The sequence below is a fragment of the Peromyscus californicus genome, unplaced genomic scaffold (genome assembly GCF_007827085.1).
Source record: "Peromyscus californicus insignis strain IS unplaced genomic scaffold, ASM782708v3 Scaffold_18__1_contigs__length_77618521, whole genome shotgun sequence".
Taxonomy (NCBI): Eukaryota; Metazoa; Chordata; class Mammalia; order Rodentia; family Cricetidae; genus Peromyscus; species Peromyscus californicus.
Genome location: NW_026294480.1, coordinates 53127557 through 53152197, shown reverse-complemented (window position 1 = coordinate 53152197; position 24641 = coordinate 53127557). Strand labels below are relative to the sequence as shown.

At 37.0% G+C, this 24641-nt stretch overlaps 2 protein-coding genes across 7 annotated transcripts in view; one reads left to right on the top strand and one right to left on the bottom strand.

The window, feature by feature from the left end:
* Nucleotides 1–1625, bottom strand: part of Cenpk (centromere protein K) — a 59831-nt gene extending 58206 nt beyond the window's left edge. For all 4 annotated transcript variants that reach the window (XM_052743428.1, XM_052743426.1, XM_052743427.1 and 1 more), the window contains exon 1: nucleotides 1505–1625. The gene's annotated coding sequence lies outside the window, so the exon portion shown is untranslated. The remainder of the gene's footprint in view (nucleotides 1–1504) is intronic.
* Nucleotides 1610–23697, top strand: Ppwd1 (peptidylprolyl isomerase domain and WD repeat containing 1). 3 transcript variants are annotated; one of them, XM_052743414.1, is made up of 11 exons: nucleotides 1610–1917; nucleotides 4911–5013; nucleotides 7143–7243; nucleotides 7391–7511; nucleotides 9552–9999; nucleotides 12329–12519; nucleotides 16051–16240; nucleotides 19466–19647; nucleotides 20765–20846; nucleotides 21534–21716; nucleotides 23425–23697. In XM_052743414.1, exons 1-11 carry the CDS (start codon nucleotides 1722–1724, stop codon nucleotides 23566–23568), a joined length of 1941 nt encoding a protein of 646 aa, XP_052599374.1. In that variant the 5' UTR covers nucleotides 1610–1721; the 3' UTR covers nucleotides 23569–23697. The 3 variants fall into 3 exon arrangements, with proteins under 3 accessions (XP_052599374.1, XP_052599375.1, XP_052599376.1); XM_052743415.1 differs by lacking the exon at nucleotides 1610–1917 and adding an exon at nucleotides 1949–2077; XM_052743416.1 differs by lacking the exon at nucleotides 1610–1917 and adding an exon at nucleotides 6077–6224 and having other exon boundaries at nucleotides 4907–5013.
* Nucleotides 23698–24641: the final 944 nt, after the last annotated feature.

Sequence of the window (24641 nt, the reverse complement as noted above, 5' to 3'; positions counted from 1 at the left end):
AGTGCAAGATACAGCTTGGGGGCGGGGGAGAAGTGTTGGCAAGAGCTGGTGGAAGTCCTGTTTGGATTACTTCTACCTACTAAGTGAAATGGTAACTATAGTAATCAGTTGTGAGTAAGGATAAAGAGAAGGAATTTGAAATTTAAGAGCAGATACTGCCAGGTGGGGTGGCCCATGCCATTAATCCCAGCACTTGGGAGGCAGAGGCAGACAGATCTCTCTGAGTTCAAGGACAGCCTGGTATAATAAGGAATTCCAGGACAGCCAGAGGTACATAAAAGAAAAACCCTGTCTCAAGGGGAGGGGGGGCTGGAGAGATAGATTATTGCTTAAAGTTTTTACAATCAAAAATTTAAGAGTAGAGGGGGGAAGGTATATAAAACGGTTATATAAGAGAACTCAAAGAATATAAAGCAGTTTTGGATGATGGCCCAATTAAAACAATGAGCTGGGTGTGGTGGCGCATTCCAACACTCTGGAGATAGAGGTGGGTGGATCTCTGTGAGTTCAAGGACGGCCTGGTCTACAAAAGCAAATTCCAGGATAGCCAGAGCTGTTACAGAGAGAAACCCTGTCTCCAGAAACCAAAATGATGATGATGATGATGATGATGATGATGATGATGATGATAGCATATTAAAAGGAATGATAGTCATCCAGGAGCTAAAATTATGCCAGTAAAGAAAAGTAAGACAAGGTTACTAGATGGCTGCTGCAAAGAATAGGAGATGATATCATGAGATTTAAAGTTAAGTAAATTTATAGATGTAGATGGAGAAATAACAAAAAAGAGGGCTTCCAGGTTACAATGTCAAATGCAAATCAGAATAAACACCACCCCAAAGTTTTTACTCCTATGGCATTAAGTTTTTACTCCTGTGGAATCAAGTTTTATATTGCTTAACCAATAAGTTACCAACAGAATTGTGAAATAGATCTAAATAGATGCAACACTATACCGTTCCTACGTCCTTTAAGTCAATAATGTAAAGATGACAATTCTCCCCAAATTGAACTAATTTATCTTAATTAAAGTCTAAAAAGTGACAAAAAGTCGCACTTGATGAGTAAATTCTAAAACCTATACAGAAACATAGAGATTCCAAAATAGCAAAGACCCATTGTACATAACTATTAAATGGAGAATTGGCTCGTGAACGGGCAAATTGAAACACAGAACACAACTGCTTCACATACACACGCTAGTTAAAAAGAATATTCTAATAATGGGAGCCCATCTTATAAATTATAGTAAATTCAATATATATTCTAGCTGATAGAGATCTACTTCATTCTTTTTAACAAAAAGTGCCTTCCACCCTCTCCCGCTAGGATAGATAACCAGCTAGGTTCTGGAATGCCATTGGCCAGAGAGGCTGAGAAGAGCGGGGCATCCAGTTCCCAGGCTGTAAGCATCCGATTTGGTGGGGCTGGGTCTCCCAAACCCGCCAGTTCCCATCCCGGACGGAAAACCAGGGCGATTACCGCGCTCTCCCACGCTTACCTGCCAGAGCCAGTTTAAACTCACGTCAGTCCCCGCCCAGGTTCTGTCAACACAGCCAGGCGGTGACGTTTGCGCGCGCTGCTCGCTGATTGGATCAGCTCTGGCTCAGCCCACCAATCAGGAAGCGCCCTCGGCCGTGACGGAAAGGCTGCGCCGCCGCCGCTCCGGAAGTACGAGCTCACTCGGTTGTCGCGCCTCTGCTGACGCCTCCGGCACCATGGCGGCAGAGAGCGGTAGTGATTCTCAGCTGAGAAGAAGGCGGCGCCGGGACCCAGAGGAACGAGAGAAAACGGAACCCAGCCAGCGAGAACTGGCCATGGCGGTGGCGGGGCGCGAAGAAAACGAGGATGAGAACGAAGAACGCTGGGTTGGGCCGTTACCGGTGGAGGCGACGCTGGCCAAGAAGAGGAAAGGTAGCTGCGGAGTGCCCGCCCGAGAGCAAGTGCAAGGCTACAGTATAGCGGCGTGCGAGGGTTGAGTTCAAGCACGCACGCCCTCGGGAGTGAGAGTGTGGGTGTGTGCGCTTAGACGGACGGTCTTCATTTCTTCCCCAGATCGTGAATTGGTCTTAGTGTAGGTTACTTTTCAAAATACGTAACACTGCGGATTCCCGACTAGTTAGCATAGATGCTACAATAGTGCTTGTCTGTCTTTTTGTATGGGGGTGCTTTTATTCACCTCATAGCTGCCATGTAAAGTTGGAATTCCTAATTTTGATTAACAGGTGTGGGAAGGAGTACTGGTTCTCAGAATCATAGACTTAAATTCCCAACCCTGACTCGTCTACTAGTGAATTTTCAAACCCAGGGGAAGTTGCTTACGTTTCCTGGATCTGAAGCCATATTCGAGACAAAATAGTACTGAATGTGTTCGCGTGTGTGTGTGTGTGTGTGTGTGAGAGAGAGAGAGAGAGAGAGAGAGAGAGAGAGAGAGAGAGAGAGAGCGAGCGAGCGAGAGAGCCTTCTAGGTTTTAGGTGTAGTCGTTGAATTTTATATAAGGACACCTTTTTAGTTCCTTATTTTTTCCTCCTGTTAAGTGTTCTCCACAGCAACCTTTGCCTTCACGGCAGTTAGAACATTTTGTGGTTGTATGTTTATTCATGTGACTTTCTGAACATTACTAGACTAAACATGTAAGGACATGTATCATGCACTTTTTGCTCCAACCCTTGGGTACAGTGCTTTGCATAAAAATGTAATGAGTATTTTATTACGTTTTTGCTGTTATTATTTCACATAAATATTGCTACATATACCACTTAAAGGGAAGAAATAGGGATAACTAGGCAGGGAAAAAAAGAAGAAAGAAAAAACCAAACGCTGAAATGCTGGCATAGGAAACAAGCATCCTATAAACAATACAGTTTCAACAGAAAAATCTTTGCCCTTAGCCAAATGCTTCTTTTAAGCCAGCCAGTAGTGTATGAGTTTGAAAACAACAACACAACCTCTGAAACTACAAACAAAAGAATTGTTATAAAAACATATAAAACATTACCTAAAATGACAAGTGTTTAATAATTCTAAACTTGTAGAAATGGAGCTAAAATTGGACTTTTTCTGTATGGTTTCACAATGATATACAGTTATATGACACTACATTAAATAAAGCTATTTCTTAAAAACATTCCTTTTTATTATTTTATATGTATGAATGTTTTGCCTGCATATATACCATGCAGGTGTCTGGTGTCCAAGGAGTCCAGAAGAGGGCATCAGATATCCTGGAACTGAAGTTACAGATGGAAGAGTAGTCAGAACTCTTAGCTGCTGAGCCTTCTATCTGGCCCCAAATTAAGCAATATTTAAATTTTTATTTATTATTGTGTGTGTTGGTGGCATCAGAGAAGTGGGAACACACATGCCATAGTGGAGGCCACAGGACAACTTTGTGGAGTTGGTTCTCTCTGTCTACCTTTGTGTGGGTTCCAAGGATTGAACTCGGGTTACCAAACTTGGGCCAGCACCTTTACTCTGTGAGCCATCTCACCCATCTTAAGGTAAACGATTTCTTATGAAAAATAATTATTTCTTTCTCTTTTTTATGTCCAAGTTCCCTTGAACATATTCAGAGGAATTAACGAACAATAAAAGCTATGTAGAACAGATAAGATAAAATTTGTTACAGCAAACTCCAACAATGGTATTAAAAAGACAAATGGAATACTACTTTTATGTAAAGAAGTGCCAAAGTAAGCAGCCCAGGATTGGTGTAGAAGCTCCAGAAGTTCCTAGGCACCTTTTGCCCCAACATAACAAGTGTATGGTCCTCATTTTCATCGTCCTGAGTTCTTAGAATTACAGCATTAATAACCTAGCGCCAAGCTAGGGAAGAAAGGGAAGCTTTTCAAGATTATTTTCTTATTATCACAAAACATGTGCACCTTATCGCTTTATGTAGTGCATACAGTCACTACAGAGGAATGTGAGAAAGGCCATTTAACCAAATGTTGGTAGGCAGACATAAAAAATGGGGATTCTGTTACTCAAAAAGTTAATGGAAATAGTCTGCCAGACATAATTTTGAGTGTGCTATATAGCAGTACAAGAATCTAACAGTTTGTCATGTTCAATTTACCAACTTTATGTAGGCATTTTTGATTATCTTATTTGGAAACAATACCTTTTTTAAAACTGATTTTACTAATAAAATTGGTCCTGGCTCATAATAAAATTAAGATTTTTTTTTTAAACATTCCTCAATTTTGCATTTTTCCAGTTGTTGTACGCCTAGAAAAATACCTGAAATGCACTCAACTAGGATTTCCTGAGCTCTAAACATCTAAGCATTTCATTTTGTTTTCATGTTTCGGTTCTTCTTCAATGACTTATTAGAGGATTGGTGGCCTTAAAAATAAACATACATCTTACAAATAGCTGTTAGCTTTTTAGTTAAATTAACCATAATAACTGGTATCTTTATGGTTATGGAGATTGTCATGGTTTCATAAAGCTTTAGGTCTCTTTGAACCTTCATATTAAGCCAGAACCAGTCACAATTTCAAAACCTTTGAAACAGAAGCTAGAGCTCAGTCATTAGAAGCACTTGGCTCCTCTTCCAGAAGACCTAAGCTTGAGTCCCAGCACCCACCTCAGACAACTCATAAACCACCTGTAATTCTAGTTCACATGGATCTAACACCCTCTTTTGGCCTAGTTGGACCTGTACACACAGGGCATACAATGGCATAGACACACAATCTTTGAAACAGTATCTATGTAATCCCTGAGAACCTGTCATAGTAACTTCTGAAATAATGTTATAACTGATATAACAAATACTGTATTTTTATCCCATTTATTGGTTGAAAGAAAATTAAATTTAGAAGAGAATACAAAATTTAGAAAATTCTAAATAGTCATGTTAATTTCATTCATTAAATATAATTTCTACTCTCTTCCCCAGTTCTAGAGTTTGAAAGAGTGTATCTTGATAATCTCCCCAGTGCATCCATGTATGAGCGCAGTTACATGCACAGAGATGTTATCACGCATGTGGTATGCACCAAGTAAGTGTTATCATCCTCTTTATAATGTTTTAATTTTATTTTATGTGTGTGAGTGTTTTGCATATGTCTGCACCACTTGTGTGCCTATAGAAGCTAAAAGAGGGCATCAGATCTCTTGGGACTGGAGTTACAGACCTTTGTAAACCACAGTACGGTTGCTGGGAATTAAACACAGGTCCTCTGAAACAGCAGCCAGTGCTCTTAACTACTGAGCTATCTTTCCAGTAGCTCATATTACATATTCTCAGAAAAAAAATCTAAATCCACTTAATTATGAGTGGATTTATGGAAGTAATTTGGGGATTTTGTAGATTTAATTCTGCAAGTTCTACAGTAATTGAGCAAAGCCTTGCATGTTTTCTTATATAAAAGAAAACATCCTATCAGATAGACTATCCTAGTATATGTAACATAGATTTGATCATAACAATCAATAATGGATCAACTGGTATTATCAGAGCTTTCCTAAAGAAGAAGGTATATTGAGATAGGAATAATGATAATTTGGCTTCTTTGGTGTTTATAGAGAAGAAGATGGTAACTCAGGCCTCCTGGAGTTATCAGTGGACCTTCAAAATGAATGACCAGGAAGACTCAAAGAGTAATAATGATAGGAATAATGTTCCTCTTGTTTTTAACTCATTCTATGTCTAGATAGTGTTGTGATGTATTTCATTAATTACCTGATTTATCTTAACAGTTTTAAAAGTCAAAAGTTTCATGTTATAGGTGAGAGAACTGTGAGTAAAAAGGTTAAGTGGCAGAGAAGCTAAAGAAAAAAAAAAAGATAAGCTAAATTCCAGATTTCTATTCCTTATTTGGATTTTGAGCCTGTGGCAAGAGTAATATCAAATCCACATTTTTAAAAGGAGCATCTTGGCTGTACTCGGATGAATGCTTTCAAATAGGACAAAAATAGATACAGGGAGAACAGAAGGCTTGTGTAGCAATTTGGATCAGCTGTGATCGGGGCTTGGCTGATACTGACCGTGGTCAAAACTGGATGAAATACTTAAGAACTGTCCACTTTTGATTTTTTAAGACAATTGCAATTGCATTTCAGATGTCCATTTCTTCGTATTATAACAATAGGCTAACTGACCAAATACAGTTCACACTTGTTAATGGAAAGCAACTGATAGATACTGGCACTGCTTTTCTCCTAAATTGGATTTGTTTTTTAACCCAAAGCTGTAGAGTTTAACAAAAAGGTTTGTTGTTTTTCGGTTTTTTTGTTTGTTTGTTTGTGTGGGGGTGGGGGTTGTGGTTAAGTAAATCTTAAGCCATTAACCATGAATGTAGTGTAGTGTGAATAATTTAGTTGTCAAAGTTAAGTAGCATGTGTAAAATACTTAATGTATATACACTGTGCTCAACAAATGGTTTCAGTTTTTATATATGTGTGGTAGGAAAAACATGTTCTGATCAGAATCTTTTTGAATATTAACCAAAATACCTTGAATAAGATATGAAAAAAAAATTGTTGGACTTTTCTATATGTGAAAGTAGTTTGAGTCTTTATAATCTTCTGAAAACTAGAAAATTTTCTCTTTAAAAGACTGCCTTTAGGGCAGTAAGAAAGTAAAGTCTACTGATTCTGGCAGAGATTTCTTTGTTTATATGTTTTTGTTTTAAGACAGGGTCTCCCTTGTTAAGATGTGCAAGCTTGCTTTGCCACCGTGCCCCCTCCCTCCACGGCCTAAGCAGTCTTCCTGCCTCAGCCTTCTGAGTAGCTAGGGTTACAGGTTTACAACACCAGGCCAAACTGTTTATTTAATGTTAAATTCTCACTCAATTATGAACTCACCTCTTGAGATTAAATTAGTTGTTTTTATTTCTACAATGACCTGTGTAAAGGAGAATTTAAGAACAGTCAAAACAACAAACCCTAAACTAGACATGATAGGATCCACCTGTAAACCCAGCACTAAGAAGAAGAGGCAGGCAGAAGGACCACAAATTCAAGACTAGAATAAAGTCAGCTTGGACCATGTAGTGAGAACTTGTCTTTTAAAAACAAAAACAAAAAAAGCCTATATTAAAGTAGTCAGTTACTGTCAGTGAATGTTTGCTTTGAAATTACTCAGAGATCTGCTTGGCAATTAACTTTAAAATTTTTATATATACAGGACAGATTTTATTATCACTGCCAGTCATGATGGACATGTTAAGTTTTGGAAAAAAATAGAAGAAGGAATTGAGTTTGTTAAACATTTTCGTAGTCATCTTGGTAAGGGTTTCATATTTTTTTATAGCTTCTGTTTAAACTGTACTAATTAAAATTTCCTTTAAAATATTGTGATATTTTTCTTTGAGTCATGCACATTTATTTTGTTTGTATTTATTAGAATGTTTTAATTTTATTTTTTTTAAATAGGAATAATTGAGAGTATTGCAGTTAGCTCTGAGGGAGCATTGTTCTGTTCTGTGGGTGATGATAAAGCAATGAAGGTGTTTGATGTAGTGAACTTTGACATGATCAATATGCTGAAGCTTGGGTAAGTTTTCTATAAAGTATATATTTTATATATGTGTGTGTTTTGTATGTACATTTAACTTAGTAAAATAATTGTAAACAAAACTCCACCATATCATAAGTTACTTTTGAACAGAATATATTATCTCACTTGGGGTTTTACATGGGAAAGTTAGGGGGAAATCCTTGTATTGTTTGGAGGCTTCTACTCTGGTTTTTCTCATTAACACAAATTTTCAAACAGAATCACAAAGATTTACCATATTCAGTTAATACCACTTAATAAATTGATGAGGACTTATTATGTCTAACTACTGAAGGTTAGAATAGCTTCCTTGCTATAGTATACTTACTTTGAAGATACAAGCTTGTGTTTTTATATGGTTTATAGATGTTTAGAATTTGCTGGTGGTTTTAAACTTCAGAGTGTACTGATACTGATGTGCAAGTTATGTGGTTGGATTGCACAGTATTAAGACTGGTGCTTTGTTTTAAGCATGACTTTTTAAAGAAACATGCTACAAACATACTTATCTAATAAATGTCAACTTAAAAGTCATACCATCATCAGAATGTTTGGGGACTTGCTTTGCTTGAGTGACCTTAAGTTAGGCACCTTTAAACAACAAGCTTTAATACCCCACAGCTCAAGAGTCTTGGAAACCCAAGGTCTAGTGCCAGCAATTTCATTTCTTACCAGGGCTCTCTTCCTGGTTTCTTACTGTTTTCTTTGGTTAAAGAAGCTAGGAAGTGGGGCAGGATATACCTCATTTTCTTCAGAGAAGGCCATGGGCCTATCAGATTAAGACCCCACCCTTATGAGCTCATTTAAACTTAACTGACTCCTGAAGACTATCCAAAAGGTCCTACTATGGATTGTATTATGTCTATAATTCAAATCTAAATTTGGAGTTTCTTTTGAAATCAGATTTTATGAGCCACAAAAGAAAAGCAGTGTTATTTTATTTGGTTAGGTTTCTTTTCTTTCTCTCTCTCTCTCTCTCTTTTTTTTTTTTTGGTTGCAAATGCCATTTCCTAATTTGATCTTCTCTTTTATTCTCCCGTTTGTTTCCCCAGACATTTGCTATTTTTAAAAATAACAAATATTTGAACAGTAGCTCTTTGAGAATACTCAAAAGAGTCTATTTCAGGCACTGATAGAAACTCTAAATGAAGAATTCAAAAAAGGTGTTGATCCTCAACACTATGGTAGTTGGTATAACAGTTAACTTTCAAAGTGACTGCTTTGCAGGAGACAACACATATGTCAGTTTGGTGTGTAGATTAAATGCATCAGATTCTTTTGCACATTGTCCATCATATATCATGTCCAATGCTTACATACAATTTTAATATCAAGATAGGACAGTAGTTTCTTTTGAGCAAAGTCAGAACCTAAATATTTTTATTATAAATATTTCAAGAATAGATTTAGCCAGTGGTGGTGGCACACACCTTTAATCCCAGCACCTGGAAGGCAGAGGCAGGGGGATCTCAGTCAGTTCGAGGCCAGCCTGGGCTACAAATTGAGTTCCAGGACAGCCAGGACTCTTATACAGAGAAACCCTGTCTCAAAAAACCAAAAAAAAAAAAAAAAAAAGAAAGAAAGAAAAAGAAAAGAATAAATGTAATGCAAGCCCATTGAAAAGTTATACATAAACTGTTTTACAGATACCCAGTGCCCAAGAATACCTTAAGGATTAAGTTTTCCTATCTGCCCAACAGAAATAAGTATACAGTTCTCTTCTGGTTTGGTATCATCATACATTATTATCGTTACACTGATGACATTAAAGAGAAAAATTAAGGACTGGGGTATAGTTAAAGGTAGACCACTTAATATGCAAAAGGCCCTGGGTTTAATTCCTAGCACTATAAGAAAAAAAGAGTAAAAAGAAATTGAGTAGCTATTCTAAGTAGTTCCTCCTATCATCTACGTTTAAGCAAAGAATCTCAGACTGCCTAAATGGTTGGCCAGGACAGTTTGATTTTAGTAATGGGCTAGGGAGAAGTGCTTGTTGTATTGACCTTTCTTTTTCTCCTCAATTTTTAACTGCTTTAGCTATTTTCCTGGACAATGTGAGTGGATATATTGCCCAGGAGATGCTATATCTTCAGTTGCTGCTTCTGAGAAGAGTACAGGAAAAATTTTCATTTATGATGGCCGGGGAGATAACCAGCCACTTCATATTTTTGACAAACTCCATGTATCGCCTCTTACTCAAATAAGACTAAACCCAGTTTATAAAGCAGTAGTATCTTCAGACAAATCTGGAATGATCGAGTACTGGACTGGACCTCCTCATGAATACAAGTTCCCTAAAAATGTGAACTGGGAGTATAAAACTGACACAGATTTATATGAATTTGCCAAGTGTAAGGCTTATCCAACCAGCATATGCTTTTCACCTGATGGAAAGAAAATAGCAACCATTGGATCAGATAGAAAAGTTAGAATTTTCAGGTTTTTAACTGGAAAACTCATGAGAGTCTTTGATGAATCATTAAGTGTAAGTGCAATTAATTCAGATTTTACTTTTCTCATAGTTTTATGTGTTTGCTATTTCATAAAAGATGTTTTTCTATATAGACATGTGTGTTGATGGTTATTTTCTCTTAGCACATTAAAGCTACTACTCAGTTGTCCTTAGTCTTGGATTGATGCTCTTCCCTACATTATGTGATAGTTCTCAATAATTCTCTTCAGCGTTTGTTGAGGTAATAGGACTGAAGTGACAAGAGATGAGGAATAAAGCTATGACAAAAGAGTTTGTCACTGGAAAGACGAGTATCAGTTAAACTAATTACTTGCAATACCCAACATGAGTATAAACGTGTGTATAGAAAGTAGTAATAGCACAATCCACAAGGGCGCTTTTTTTAGTAATTGGGGAGATGGCTGCCTAGGGTGAGGGGAAAAACTTCAGTGACTTAAAATTATTCAACTAGTCCTAGTTTAACAGAAATTGAATGTGAAGTTTTATCTTTTAGTATTTATTAACTAAAATATGCAGGATCACTGCATGTGTCAATACATTTGTGTGATTTTAGTTAATATAAACATGAATCAAATATATAAATAAATATGTTTTGTTTATTATTATACACAATAAAAAGTTAGCTTTGGCCCAGTGGTGGTGGCATTTGCCTTTAATCCCTGTGCTTGGGAGGCAGAGGCAGGTGGATCTCTTGAGTTCAAGGCCAGCCTGGTATACAGAGTGAGTTCCAGGACAACCAGGGACTAAACAGAGAAACCCTGTCTTGAAAAACCAAAACCAAAAAAAAAAAAAGGTTAGCTTTGAATTCTGCTGTTTGAGATGCTAAATAACAATATCCTATTCTATAAGGCTCATGGAGTACTAACACTAGGCATTCATGTTAGAACCTATATCTTGAAAATTGTGGATTAAATATCAAAAGAAACCAAGTTTCCAAACTATAAAGGATACCTATAAAAAACAATTCTTCCTAAACACATTTATCTAATACTAATCTTAACTGCTCGTATTAAAATAACTTGAAACAGTTTCTGATGTCATAATTTTGATATAGCAAGATAGTAGAGTTACTCAACAGGGAACTGGAGGAGAAATTGCTAAGTTTTCAGGAGGGCTTTACTGTTCTTGCACAGGACCCAAATTCAGTTGCCAGTACCCATGTTAGACAGTTCACAATAACCTGTAACTCCAGCTCCATATCTTACATTCTCTTCTGGCCACCGCAGGCACCCACATGCACATGTATATTCACATAGACACACACAAATAAAAAAAATTTTTTAAAGTTATTCATCAAAATTTAGTATTTGCCATATGTTCTTTTCATGGTCCTTATACAGGACTTCACATGTTATGTGTAGCTGAATTGCTTGACAAATAGCTACTATTTGTGTGACTCACTTTTTTGTTTGTTTTGGGGGATTGAGCTTCACTTTGTCATCTATGCTGGCCAAGAACTTCCTGTGTAGCCCAGGCCATTCTCCTGCCTCATCTTCCCAAATGCTGGGACTACAGGTATAGACTAAGGTCCAGCTACCATGTGACTTGACTCTTTAATGTATCTAGATCAGATGGAGACACACCAAAAGTATTGTACACATAAGATTCCAAAACAATAATATAAAAAAGTTTTGTCTGTTTTATAAACTATTATAGAAATGGTAATATCTTGTGTATATTAAATTGAATAAAATAAATTCCACCTGCTTTTTACTTTGTGTAATGTACATACAAAAATTTTAAATTACTTATGTGACTTGCATTATATTTCATTGAAAGTGCTACTCTGAGACTTCTAAAGGGCAAGCTTATTTCTGTAAAGAAAGCATTAGTCACATAAATCAACTGGTTTAGTGTGTTTGTTTCTTAAGTTAGAAAATCAATTACTATTATAGTATTTGCGGGGGAGAGTGACAGAGATCAAATCCAGGACCTTAAGTACTTAATCTGTAAGTAAGCTTCTCACCCCTGAAATATAAATTTGTTATTGTTAGGTTTGAGACTGGGTTTCATACTGTGGGCCAGGCTGTGCTGACACTCACTGTGTAGTCCAGGCTGGCCTAGAACTCACAGTGCTCATGCCTCAGCCTTTAGAATGCTAGAATTACAGCTGAGAACAACCATATTGGCCTTGAACTACTATTTGTGATTGACCTCACCAGTGTCTTCTTTAATTTCCTGTTTATACAGTTTAGAATGCATCCTAAGTTGTACGAATATACAAAAATCTCGATCCTCAATGTGTCCTGTTTCTATTTAGTGTTCACTGTCTTAATTTATATATGTATGTGTGCATCTATATGTATGTAGTTATTTTGTTAATGCATAGCTTATTTCCTAGATGTTTACTGAACTGCAGCAGATGAGGCAACAACTCCCAGACATGGAATTTGGCCGACGAATGGCTGTAGAACGTGAGCTGGAGAAGGTGGATGCTGTAAGATTAATTAATATCGTTTTTGATGAAACTGGACACTTCGTGCTATATGGAACAATGCTGGGCATTAAAGTTATAAATGTAGAAACAAATCGGTAAGCTTTAATATGATTTATATATATTTTAAGTGCAGTTATATAGGACCATTTCCTCCATCAGGCAAACAATGAGAGTTTTGTTTGTTCCAGAGAAAGTGGAAAGGTCCCAAAAGCCTAAACTTAACCAGTTGTTTTGACTGGATTTTCCTATGGTCTCTCAGTTGTTTATAATTTTATGTAAAAAGTTTCCATTCATATTTGTAAAAGAAATAGAAGATATGCATAGTGAAATGAATGATAGGCAGTGCTGGTTGCAGCACTGGTTACCGCTCGGAATGGTCACGGTCACAACAGAACCCAGTATTAGTTTTAGAGCTTTACTGGGGAGGGGGAGACAAGAGAACCAGGCCTGGGGAGGAAAGCATGTGCAGAGAGAGGGAAGACGGTGGGAGAGAGAGCAGAATAGAGAGAGAGGGTGGGGTCTGAGTCACGGCTCTTTAAGCCGCAGATCGTGCAACCACACTGCACAAACGTGGTCACCAGTGCATACTGATGACATAAAATGCAAGACCCTTTGCTTAACTCCTGAACTGCGCATATGACATAAAATGCAAGACCCTTTGCTTAACTCCTGAACTGCGCATGTACGGTCACACAGCTGGAGTGAGGGCAGAATTCTAACACATAGTTTCAAGGATTCGTTTTTTTGGTTTTTTTTTTCTTTTTAACAGGTTTCAGTCTGTGTTTTGCTTGTTGATTTAAATTAGCCAGGCTGGTGTTAAATGTTGCCAAATATTTTAACCACAGAATTCAACATCACATTGTGCTAGACATAAAGGCGAGCTAACATGCATAAAACCACAGTAACTCTTTTGTGCAAAAAGCCCATTTGATGTTAGTACAGAATATCTACAATCAGATACTATGAACGTAAAGAAAAAAACTTAGAGAATATTTTGAGAAAATTCTTGTGCTGTACATTCCTATATAATCAGATTTATCTTGTGGTTCTTGGTAATATAAAATAATTAAAAACTTGTATAAGATTTGAATAATAGAAAAATGTTATAACTGTGCACTCAACCTTTGGTATCCCTGGGGTTGTACCAGGATTCCTTGTGGGTTCTAAACTCTTTAAGTATACTCAATCACATAGCCCCTCATATAACATGCATATGTTCTTATATTTTAATTATGTGTAGATTATTCATAATTCCTGGTATAAATGTTATATAAATACATATTGTACCATATTGTTTATAGAATAATGACAAGGAAAAAACAGTATACATGCTCAATATAGACAATTTAAAACAAAATATTTTAGTTTGAAGTTTGGATCTAAGATACAGAACCTATGAGGACAGAGGGATGATTGTATTAATGAGTGATTTGGGTTTGCTTTATTTCTGTGTGTGTTTGTGTGTGTGTGTGTGTGTGCGCGCGTGCGCGTGTGTGCACCAGAGGTCAGTGTCAATTGTCTTTATTGCTTTCCACTTATTTTGAGACAGTGTCTCTTGCTGTACCTGATGTTCACCTATTTGGCTAGACTGGCTAGCCAGTGAGCTCCAAAGATCTTTCTGCTTCTGCCTCTGCCTCCTGCCTCCCGCACAGCAGGGTTACAGATTTTTGCTTCCATGGCTATGTGTACTAGGGATCTGAACTCAGGTCCTTGTACCCACTAAGCCATTTTCCCAACCCTGAGGTCTGTTTTCTCTTTAATAGAATTTTCAAAGCAGTTGTAGACTCACAACAAAATAGAGAAGGTATAGTTTTCTGGTATATTCTCTACCCCTCCTACATCTCCTGTCAAAGTAGTACATTTGTTACAGGTGATAAACATACATTGATACATCATATCACCTATTACCTACCCACTGTTTACATTAAGTTTCTCTGTTGGTATTATACATTATTTTTGGACAAATGTCAAGGGCCAAGTGCCCATCATATTATCAGAATGTTTTCACTGCCCTAAAATCCTCTGCTTCACCTATCTATTACTCCAACTTCTGGAATGACTACTAACTAATCCATTACTCTAACTAACTAGTCTATTACTCTAACTTCTGGAATGACTACTAACTACTACAACTAATCCTTCTTTTTTCAAGACAGGGTCTTAAACCGTAGCTCTTTGTGGGAACTGAGTAGCCAGAGTTGACCTTGAACTCAAGGCAACGCTTCTGCCTCAGCCTGAGTGCTAGGATTAATTACAAGCATGAGCCACCATGCCCAGCTTACTACTACTATTTTTCTTTTCTCCTGGTTTTGCTGCTTTCAGATTATGTAATGCTAATCATTCAACATGTAGCCTTTCACGTTGGCTTCTTTCAGTTAATAATAACAGTTGAAATTCTTTCACATCATTCAATAACATTATATCTCATTTTTTAGAACTAAATAATTTGTCTGTTCAGCAAGCTACTAAGGGACATCTTTGTTGCTTCCAAGTTGTGGTATTATAGTAAGTAATGTTGCTCTAAACTTCATTTACGGGTGTGTGTGTAAGTTTTCAACTCCTTTGGATAAATACCAAGGAGCTAAATTGCTGGATCATATTGTAACAGTATTTTTATTCTTATAAGAAGCCATCAGGTTGTCTTCCAAAATGCTATCCTTTGCATTCACACAAACAATGAATGAGAATTCTTGTTGTGTTTGGAGCAACATCAGTGTTCTAGGTTTGGGCTGTTCTAATGTGCTGTAATATCTTGTTTGCATTTCCATGTGACGACTGATGTGGAACATCTTTCATATACTTACTTGCCATCTGTATGTCTTTGCTAATGTCTCTGAAGCAATTTTAACTTGGTTGGTTGCTGTTATTGTTGAATTTTAAGAATACTTTGTGATATATAACAGGTTTTAATCAGACATAGCTTTCGTAAATATTTTCTTCCAGTCTATTGCTTTTTGTTTTCTTGATGACTGGATTGTTTTGAACGAACCTAATAATACCTACCCATTTAAAATATTTTGGGGACAGGAAAGTAGAGAGATATTTAAGATACCTTTCATTAGTCATTTGGATATAGAAAAAAGATAGTTGATTTAAAAATTTTGTACATGTATTTATTTATCTTGGGATGGGGGAGCACATACCACACTGTGCATGTGTGAAAGTCAAGGAGACAATGTACTGGACACAGTTCATTCATTCCACCATGTGGATCATATTGTCAGACTTGACAGCAAGTGCTGTTAGACACTAAACCAAATCTCTGATCCAGGATAGTTGATTTTTTAATTTTCGTATGTCAAGCTCTCATAACAGAAATTCTTTCTGGGTTTTTTTCATTGCATGTTTGCATACTATGTATTTGTACAGGTGTGTCTGTCTGTACTTGTATGCAGGTGGAAGTCAGAAGTGAATGTCAAGTGATTTGTTGAGGGAACCCAGAGCTTACCGATTGCCTAGTCTAGCTAGCCAGTTTGTCCTGTGGATCCTTTCAAAAGCACTGGGACTATGGAAGGCCTGCCTGGATCCAAATTCCAGTTCTCAGGCTTGGAAATCAATTTATCCACTGAGCTGTCTTCTCAGCCTAATTCTGACAATTTATTATATTAAATATTTTATTTTTCCAGGTGTGTGCGGATTTTAGGGAAGCAAGAAAATATTAGAGTGATGCAGCTGGCTTTGTTTCAGGGAATAGCCAAAAAGCATCGAGCTGCAACTACTATAGAGATGAAAGCTTCTGAAAACCCTGTTCTTCAGAATGTTCAAGCTGACCCAACAATAGTCTGTACGTCTTTCAAAAAGAACCGATTTTATATGGTATGTAATGTTCTAGGAGATGGCAATTACATTAGTTTTTTTCAGACTTGCTGGGAGTTTTTTTTTCTCAGAGCATGTTGGCAATGCTCGCAAACTTTCTGAACAACTGAAAAACCAGCCTACAACAACATTGTAGAATTTTAAACTAGGAAGTGTTTTTAAAGTATCTCTGTATTCTTTCTCATTGTGTTTAAAATTTTTCCTATCTGGCTTCTATCACTGTTTGTGCTAAGACAATAGGGAACTAATAATTATGTTCATAATTGTGTTTACAACAGTTTTTACCGTGTGTTTTTAAATATTGTTTTGTTTTTCAACTTTTTACTTGAACATAATATATTTCCCAGAACTTGTACAATTTCTTTCTCTATACATATTTCCTTGACTTTTTGTTCACAATAACAGTGCTATATTGAAGTGATGACATATTCCTGAAGACTCTTCTCCTCCTCTAGAGAATGCCTCTTGTTGGGGTTGTTGCTAAGTGATCATTTACATGATCACACATAACACCCTGCGATCACTCCCTTGCATTGGGAGAAGAATATAAGAATGGGCTAAAATCAATCTTGAAGCTACTTAAGAATAGTAATATCATCCAGGCAGACAGTGTAAAGTACAGAGACCACACATTGTATCCTTTACACTGCAAACAGCTTCCTAAGATCTAAGTATAACTCCTCTGTTGTCTATAACTGACTTTTATCACTTTTGTGGCTTTAGACTTTTTTTTTTCCGAGACAGGGTTTCTCTGTGTAGCTTTGCATCTTTCCTGGAACTCACTCTGCAGCCCAGGCTGGCCTTGAACTCATAGACATCCACCTGGCTCTGCCTCATGAGTGTTAAAGACGTGTACTGCCACCACCACCCGGCTAGACTTCTTTTTTATTTATTATACTGCCCAGATCAAATTTATTCTAGTTGCATTAACTGAGTATTATTTTTAACTGTTTTTAGCCATTATTTCTTCCAATCACACATTTCAACTTCTACTTCAGAGGTCAGCTTGAAAATCTTGCCAGGCGGTGGTGGTGAATGCCTTTAATCCCAGCACTCGGGAGGCAGAGCCAGGTGGATCTCTGAGTTCGAGGCCAGCCTGGACTACCAAGTGAGTTCCAGGAAAGGCACAAAGCTACACAGAGAAACCATGTCCCGAAAAACTAAAAAAAAAAAAAGAAAGGAAAGAAAATCTTTTAACATCGATACTGAACTATATACACTGCTTGGGCTCTTCCTATGCTTCCCTCATCATATGCAACATGCTTTGGGGTATAAATCAATAATCTGTAAGTTGGGGGAAACAGGTATATCTATGACACTGCTCTCTTCCTCCAGATGATTTAAAACCAATAAATATGGAGTACTGTGGCTTCACTGTTAAGAACACAAAATTTAATCAAATGGTGTACACATTCAGATGTCTATACAAATTGTAAGCATCTGTGATGGATTCAAGCTAATACAGTTGATAAATGCATGAAATAGTAGTTTCTCTACCCCAACCAAGCTTTTAACCTATAGATAAATTCTTTAGCATGAAAATTTTTCTTACAACCTCCAACTCATAGCTAAAAACTCACTAATTTATGCTAAATGAAAATAGTTGATCTTCTTTTGATCTATAATTTAGCTACTAATAAAGTTAAAATTATCAAAGATAATTCTTTATATATACTAAAACTACAATCACTGGCAGAGGTGGTACACACCTTTAATCCCAGCACTCAGGAGGCAGAAGCAGGTTGATGTGTGTGTATACATGTAAATACATAAATATATAAATACAATTTTGCTCAGTCATTTTAATGTTACTTGCATATATATGGTTTTAGAGCTAATTGGTATTAGATAAGCAATAAGAGGATTCATTCCTGGGGAAAACTATTTCTCCTGCTCTCAATATTTCTTAGTTGCCTGCAGTTCTTTAAGGTTGGGGACCTGAAAGACTTTACCATTCCATGTTAGCATGTCTATTGGTATTGTACTTATTCTAAGGTCTTGTTTAAGTAGCCATATTGTTAGGGGATCATGAGTGACAATTCTCTATCATTTCTGGGAAACACAATCTTACAGATTTCCTGGTCCTTTGGTTCTTAGACTCTTTCTGACCCCTCCCCGATTTTCCATGATGTTCCTGAGCCTTAGGTACAGGAGTTGTGTTATAGATGTATCCATCAGAACTGGACACTACATGATCAGTTGCTCTCTGCATTTTGACTAGTTGTGGTTTTCTGTAATGGTTTCCTTCTGTTGCAAAGAGATGTTTCTTTGATAAGGAATGACACCTATACTTATCTGTGGATGCAAGAATAGGTATTTAGAATGCCGTTAGAAATTATGCTGATTTTAATGAAGTGATGGTATATGGTTCTTCTGTAAGATCCAGGACCTCCTACTCCAAGAAGTTGTGTTTCTAGTACCAGATATGATTTCCCTCATGTTGAGTAGGCCTTAAGTCTAATTAGATAGCGGTTGGTTACCTCTAAGATATGAGTGCCAATATTACACCCTTAGGGATATCTTACCATACTAACTATTGTAGATAGTTATTGTAGATCCTAAGTGACATGGCTGGGTAGGACTATTGGTTGCTTCCCTCTTTCCAATACTATGAGGGCTCAGTTAGCATGGAGGCTTTCAGGTCAGACCCAGCTCAGATCCTCACTTCTGTCCGAAGTACATGAAGCCTTCAGTAATAGGGACCTACCTTCAACCTCTGGGAGGAAGCCATCAGCAATGCCAGTAGCCTATATTGTTTTGGTGGTTTCTTGCACTCCAATAACCAGAACTCAAAAGGGAGTTCTTCACATCTGGTACTGGGTTTTTTTTTGTTAAGTCTATGATTCTTGGGGGTAGTAGCATTGTCGGCCCAAATGGCATAACTTCATTTAAACTAGCTATGTATATACATACACTTGTATGTATTATGTGTAAATTTAGGTGAATAAAAAAATGGTTCCTTATGGCTTTTTCAGACATCCTTGTTATTTTCTGCCTCTCCTTTGCTATGGACCTTGCTCCCTTCCCCATTTTTCCCTTTCCTCCTTCGTATCACCAGTACCCTACCATCCTCCTCTCTAGCCCATAGTTCCATTTTACTCTCCTGGTTTTGAGGCTAATCCAGGTCTGTTGTGAATTCTTACTTTCCTTTAAAAGTAAAAGTTTCTTTATAAATTTTTACCAGGTAAGTTTTTTAATTCAACCACTCACATTTTCTTTATTGAGTTTACCAAACGAGAACCAGAAGATACAAAAAGTGCAGATTCTGACCGAGATGTTTTTAATGAGAAGCCTTCTAAAGAAGAAGTCATGGCAGCTACTCAAGCTGAAGGACCAAAACGAGTTTCAGATAGTGCCATTGTCCATACAAGCATGGGAGACATTCACATCAAACTTTTTCCTGTTGAGTATGTATGATTTTCATCTTACACGAATACCAATGTCAATGAGTGTATTTGGACTGTAGCTTAACAATTGTTATGTTAATGGATTTTGAATAATTTGTTTGGATAAAACATCCGGCCGGGCGGTGGTGGCGCACGCCTTTAATCCCAGCACTCGGGAGGCAGAGCCAGGTGGATCTCTGTGAGTTCGAGGCCAGCCTGGGCTACCAAGTGAGTTCCAGGAAAGGCGCAAAGCTACACAGAGAAGCCCTGTCTCAAAAAACCCCCCAAAAAAGAAAAAAAAAATCCGATCCTTAACACTGATATGTAAGTTCTTCTAGAGAAAGAGATCAATTTTAATGCAGGCCTATTATGAGAACAAACTACACTGCTATGACAGTGTTGTCCGTGACAGGACAGCCCCTAACATGCACAAGATCTTGTTCAGTCTCCAACGCCATACAAAAGGAGGGCGCTGGAGTAAACTTGAAAGATATGTAAGTGTATACTACTGTTACCTGAAACTGCACAGCCAGTTAGGTCTGAGGGGCTTTTTTATAGACAGCTCCCCTCCCAAAGCAAATCCTTCAAGTAAGGATAATAATTTTTCTTCTGGAATTTGCTAGTCACCTACTATAATTTTAAAAGTGAATTCTAATGAAAATCTTAAAGGACTTAAAATTCTTTTTACAGTTGAAAAGTAGTCAGAACAGTTAAAATATTTGTAAAGTTAATTATTAATACCAAATATAATGGGATTATTGATCTGGCTTTCCTTGATCTAAAAGAGATCATGGAACTATAACATTGTTTTTAAAAGAAAAATTACTTTTCCCAGAAATAAATATAACCATCTGCACATGCATGCATGCATGTATCTATCTAAAAGTGTTATCTTTGGGTTTTTAAATTGCTAAATGGCTTTGAAGTACCACTATCATCAAACTCAAATATAGATAAGCATGTAAAGATACAAGAACACTACTACTTACCTGCCTTTCTACTGTCATTTGTCAGGAGATCCAATTATGACAAAGACTATTCCTCTGTCATGTTTAGAAACCCTTGAGAACATTAGAAAATGGAAGTTCAAAACATTATCTTAAAATACTCTGAATAATTTCATATTTTTATAAAATAGGTGTCCCAAGACGGTGGAAAACTTCTGTGTTCACAGCAGAAATGGTTATTACAATGGGCATACATTTCACCGTATTATTAAGGTATGTTATACAAACTTCATGTGATTTAAAGAAAAGTATGCTTCTGTACAACAAGAGTTTAAGTCTCCCAAATCCTCTCAAACACATACACTTTACTACAAGGTAAGATAGCACTGGATGGTCATGAATATTTAGTCAAGGCCAGGAAAAGGCAGGACTATCTTTTTAGAAACAGTACTCTAGTACTTTGTCAGCAGCTAAAGAAAGGGTAAAAGAATGTATCAAGGGATATATATTAATCTAGTAGCTAGATAAGGCAGAGGTCTGGAAAATGGAAAAGCTATAATGACATGCAACCTTTGAGAACCTGAGGGGGCTTGGTCCCAGAATTTTGTGCGGCATTCTAGGAAAGTCAGTGTATTTAAGGAAAGGAAAGGGAAGAAGATCAGGAAGAAGATAAGACACAAGACACTAAGTAAATCCTAAAACTTTCTGTGGGCTATCAGGAAAGATAATGCATGATAAGACATTTGCATTTTTATTTCAATCATTGAATAAGTAGTGATTCATTGATGTAAATCTAACATTCAAACTTACTATAGGGTTAATCTAATCATGATATAATTTAAGGAAGTTGAAGATTTCACTGAATACAAAGCACTTTTGACAGATACAAACCTGTAGTCACACACACAGAGATTACATATAAAAAAGACAAGGTATTATATTTATACTTTCTGTTAACAGGGCTTCATGATTCAGACAGGAGATCCAACAGGTACTGGTATGGGAGGAGAAAGCATATGGGGAGGAGAGTTTGAAGATGAATTTCACTCAACATTACGACATGACAGACCGTACACACTCAGCATGGCCAATGCTGGATCAAATACTAATGGATCCCAGTTTTTCATAACGGTAGTACCGACGGTGAGTATGTTGTCTATAAATGATAGTTCATGGTTTATGAACTGAGAATATGAATTTAGTAGGGGATGTGCGTTGTTCTGTTCTCTGTACTATTAAATCTGTCCAGATAGAAAACAGAATTTAGAGATGAAAATTTCAACAGCAGAACAAATGAGTTTAGAAAACATTTCTGTCCAGTAGAAAATACAGTGTTCTAAGTTCAGGATACTTGAGTTTTAGGTCTCCACTCTGCCCCCACTACTTTTATGCAACCTAAAGCAAATTATTTCACCTCTCTTGGGCAATTTCCTCATCCTTTGAATTTTTGCTGTTTATTCATTAATGTATTTATGGTTTTTCGAGACAGGGTTTCTTTGTGTAACCCTGGCTGTTTTAGAACTCACTCTATAGACCAGGCTGGCTTCAAACTCAGATATCCACCTGCCTCTGCCTCCTAGGTGCTAGGATTAAAGACATGTGCCAACACTGCTGGCTTATTTTTATTTCTTTAAAACAAGGTCTTCTATGTAGCCCAAGCCTCAGTCTGTCAGGTGCTGGGTTTACAGGTGTGTGGTACCATGCTTAGTTTTATCTGTTAATTAGAGAAATTAAGAGTGTATGAATTCCCAATTTTAAAACAAATTCCTTATAATTTCTTATCTCTGATAAAAGACTGTTAATCATAATAAATGGTATTCGAGGCAAGAATTCTGTTGCCGAGCCATATTATACCTTACCTAACAGATGCAGTATAAATTTGATGAAACTCAGTGTAAGGTTACCTAGCTTTCTTTTTTTTTTTTTTTTTTACTTTTTTTTTTTGGTTTTTCGAGACAGGGTTTCTCTGTGTAGCTTTGCGCCTTTCCTGGAACTCGCTTTGGAGACCAGGCTGGCCTCGAACTCACAGAGATCCGCCTGGCTCTGCCTCCCGAGTGCTGGGATTAAAGGCGTGCGCCACCACCGCCCGGCCCTAGCTTTCTTAATATACAATTTTCCAAAAGCAGAAAAAGTACACATTGTAAACAAAATTATATACCAAACAAGAAAGGAAAGGTATTTGTAAGTATCTGCCAGGCTCATAGTCCATTGTAACATTCATGGTGCTTTCAGTGTTGGTATTCTCAGCTCTGAGTAATGAGGAAGAAACATGGGGAGATGTACTTAACTCTGTAAAGGTCAGCTGAAGTAGCAGAGCCACCATGTAACTTCCACATTGTGCCAAAATAGTCTTCCTAAACCATTCTGGATCATCTCACTTTAAGGATCTCATATGGAGTCTTAATTTCAAATGATCCAAAGTAATTTACCATTGGCAACTACCTTATTTTATTAAATTTTTTTGTATCATTTCCTCATCTACTGATTTGAGCAACTATAGACTGAACAAAAAGAAAAATTGCATGTATTTTCTTGTCAATAATTCCTAAACAATATATTTAACAATAGTATAACATTTATGCTCAAAGCTCTGTGCCATTTTATAAAGAGACCTTAGCATCTGTCTATGTGGTATAGTGGGCAGTCAAAATCGCCCAGGAATACCAAGGAATAACTTAAGGCTTTTTATCTTTTCCATATAAACTAGGGATAATTTTTAAAAGCTGAGTATCATTGTTAAGAAAGTATTACACTTCATTTTAAATATATAAAATTTAAATTTTGCTTAATTTTCATAAATTTAATAAATTTGTTAAATTTACCAAAGTTTTCCATTTGTTCTCCAATACAGCCCTGGCTTGATAATAAGCACACCGTGTTTGGACGAGTGACTAAAGGAATGGAGGTTGTACAGAGGATTTCCAATGTTAAAGTCAATCCCAAAACAGATAAGCCTTACGAGGATGTCAGCATCATAAATATCACTGTCAAGTAAAACGGGTTCTGTTACATTCACAATAACACGAGACTGTTTCACACTGGGAAATTTAATATGCAAATCATGTTTTAAAAGATACAAAACTGTATTTTTGTATTTTCAGTTAAAGGTCATTTTTAAAAACTGCCTTTGATTTTTCTTGGGCTATTTCTGATCCAAAGGGTTGACAAACTGAAATGCACTAAATTCAGGCAAATAACGTTTCTTGTAAATTCTCCTCTGACTGAAATTCAGTATTAAATAATGGGAATTTCTTCTGTTTCAAAAACATGCCCTTATAGGTTTAGTGATCCTTAAAAAAAAACCAAAAACAAAAGGTGTTATATTCCTCATTATAAAATATCCTTTAAATGACTACTTGAATTCTTATTTTTAAATGGAAGTTCACTATTTTCATTCGCTTTTTCTTTTTTGGTTTTTCGAGACAGGGTTTCTCTGTGTAGCTTTGCGCCTTTTCCTGGAACTCACTTGGTAGCCCAGGCTGGCCTCGAACTCACAGAGATCCGCCTGGCTCTGCCTCCCGAGTGCTGGGATTAAAGGCGTGCGCCACCACCGCCCGGCTCATTTGCTTTTTCTAATGTAGCTAAGTAATCTTTCTTCTAACAAGTTATATTTTAATTCAGTCACCATCAAGAGTAAAAGTAAAAATCAGTATCCGACAGTAGAGATTATTAATAGCGAAGTGGAGCAGTAAACTGGGTGCGGTGGCTTGTGCCTGTAATTCCAGCACATGAGAGGTGGAGGTAGGATCTTAAGGGAAAGGCCAGCCGTGACTACATAATGCCTGAAAACAAATAAATTGTAATAGTACAGGGAGTTTAAAGTCTATTGATAGAATTCTTCACCTCCCTTTGCCATTACTGACTGCTAACAACAACTGATTCTGGCTTCCAGACAGCCTTCTCAGAAACTTAAGAGAGGGACATCTCAGCAGAGCTGCTTCAGGAGCCCTGTTCCTACCAGTGATCAGTAGCATCATTTCACTTTGTATGGAAATGAAACCTGCAAGATGGAAAAGTATGTCTAATTGTGCCTTACAAGTGAGGTGTGAGGCCAGGTGGTGGTGATGT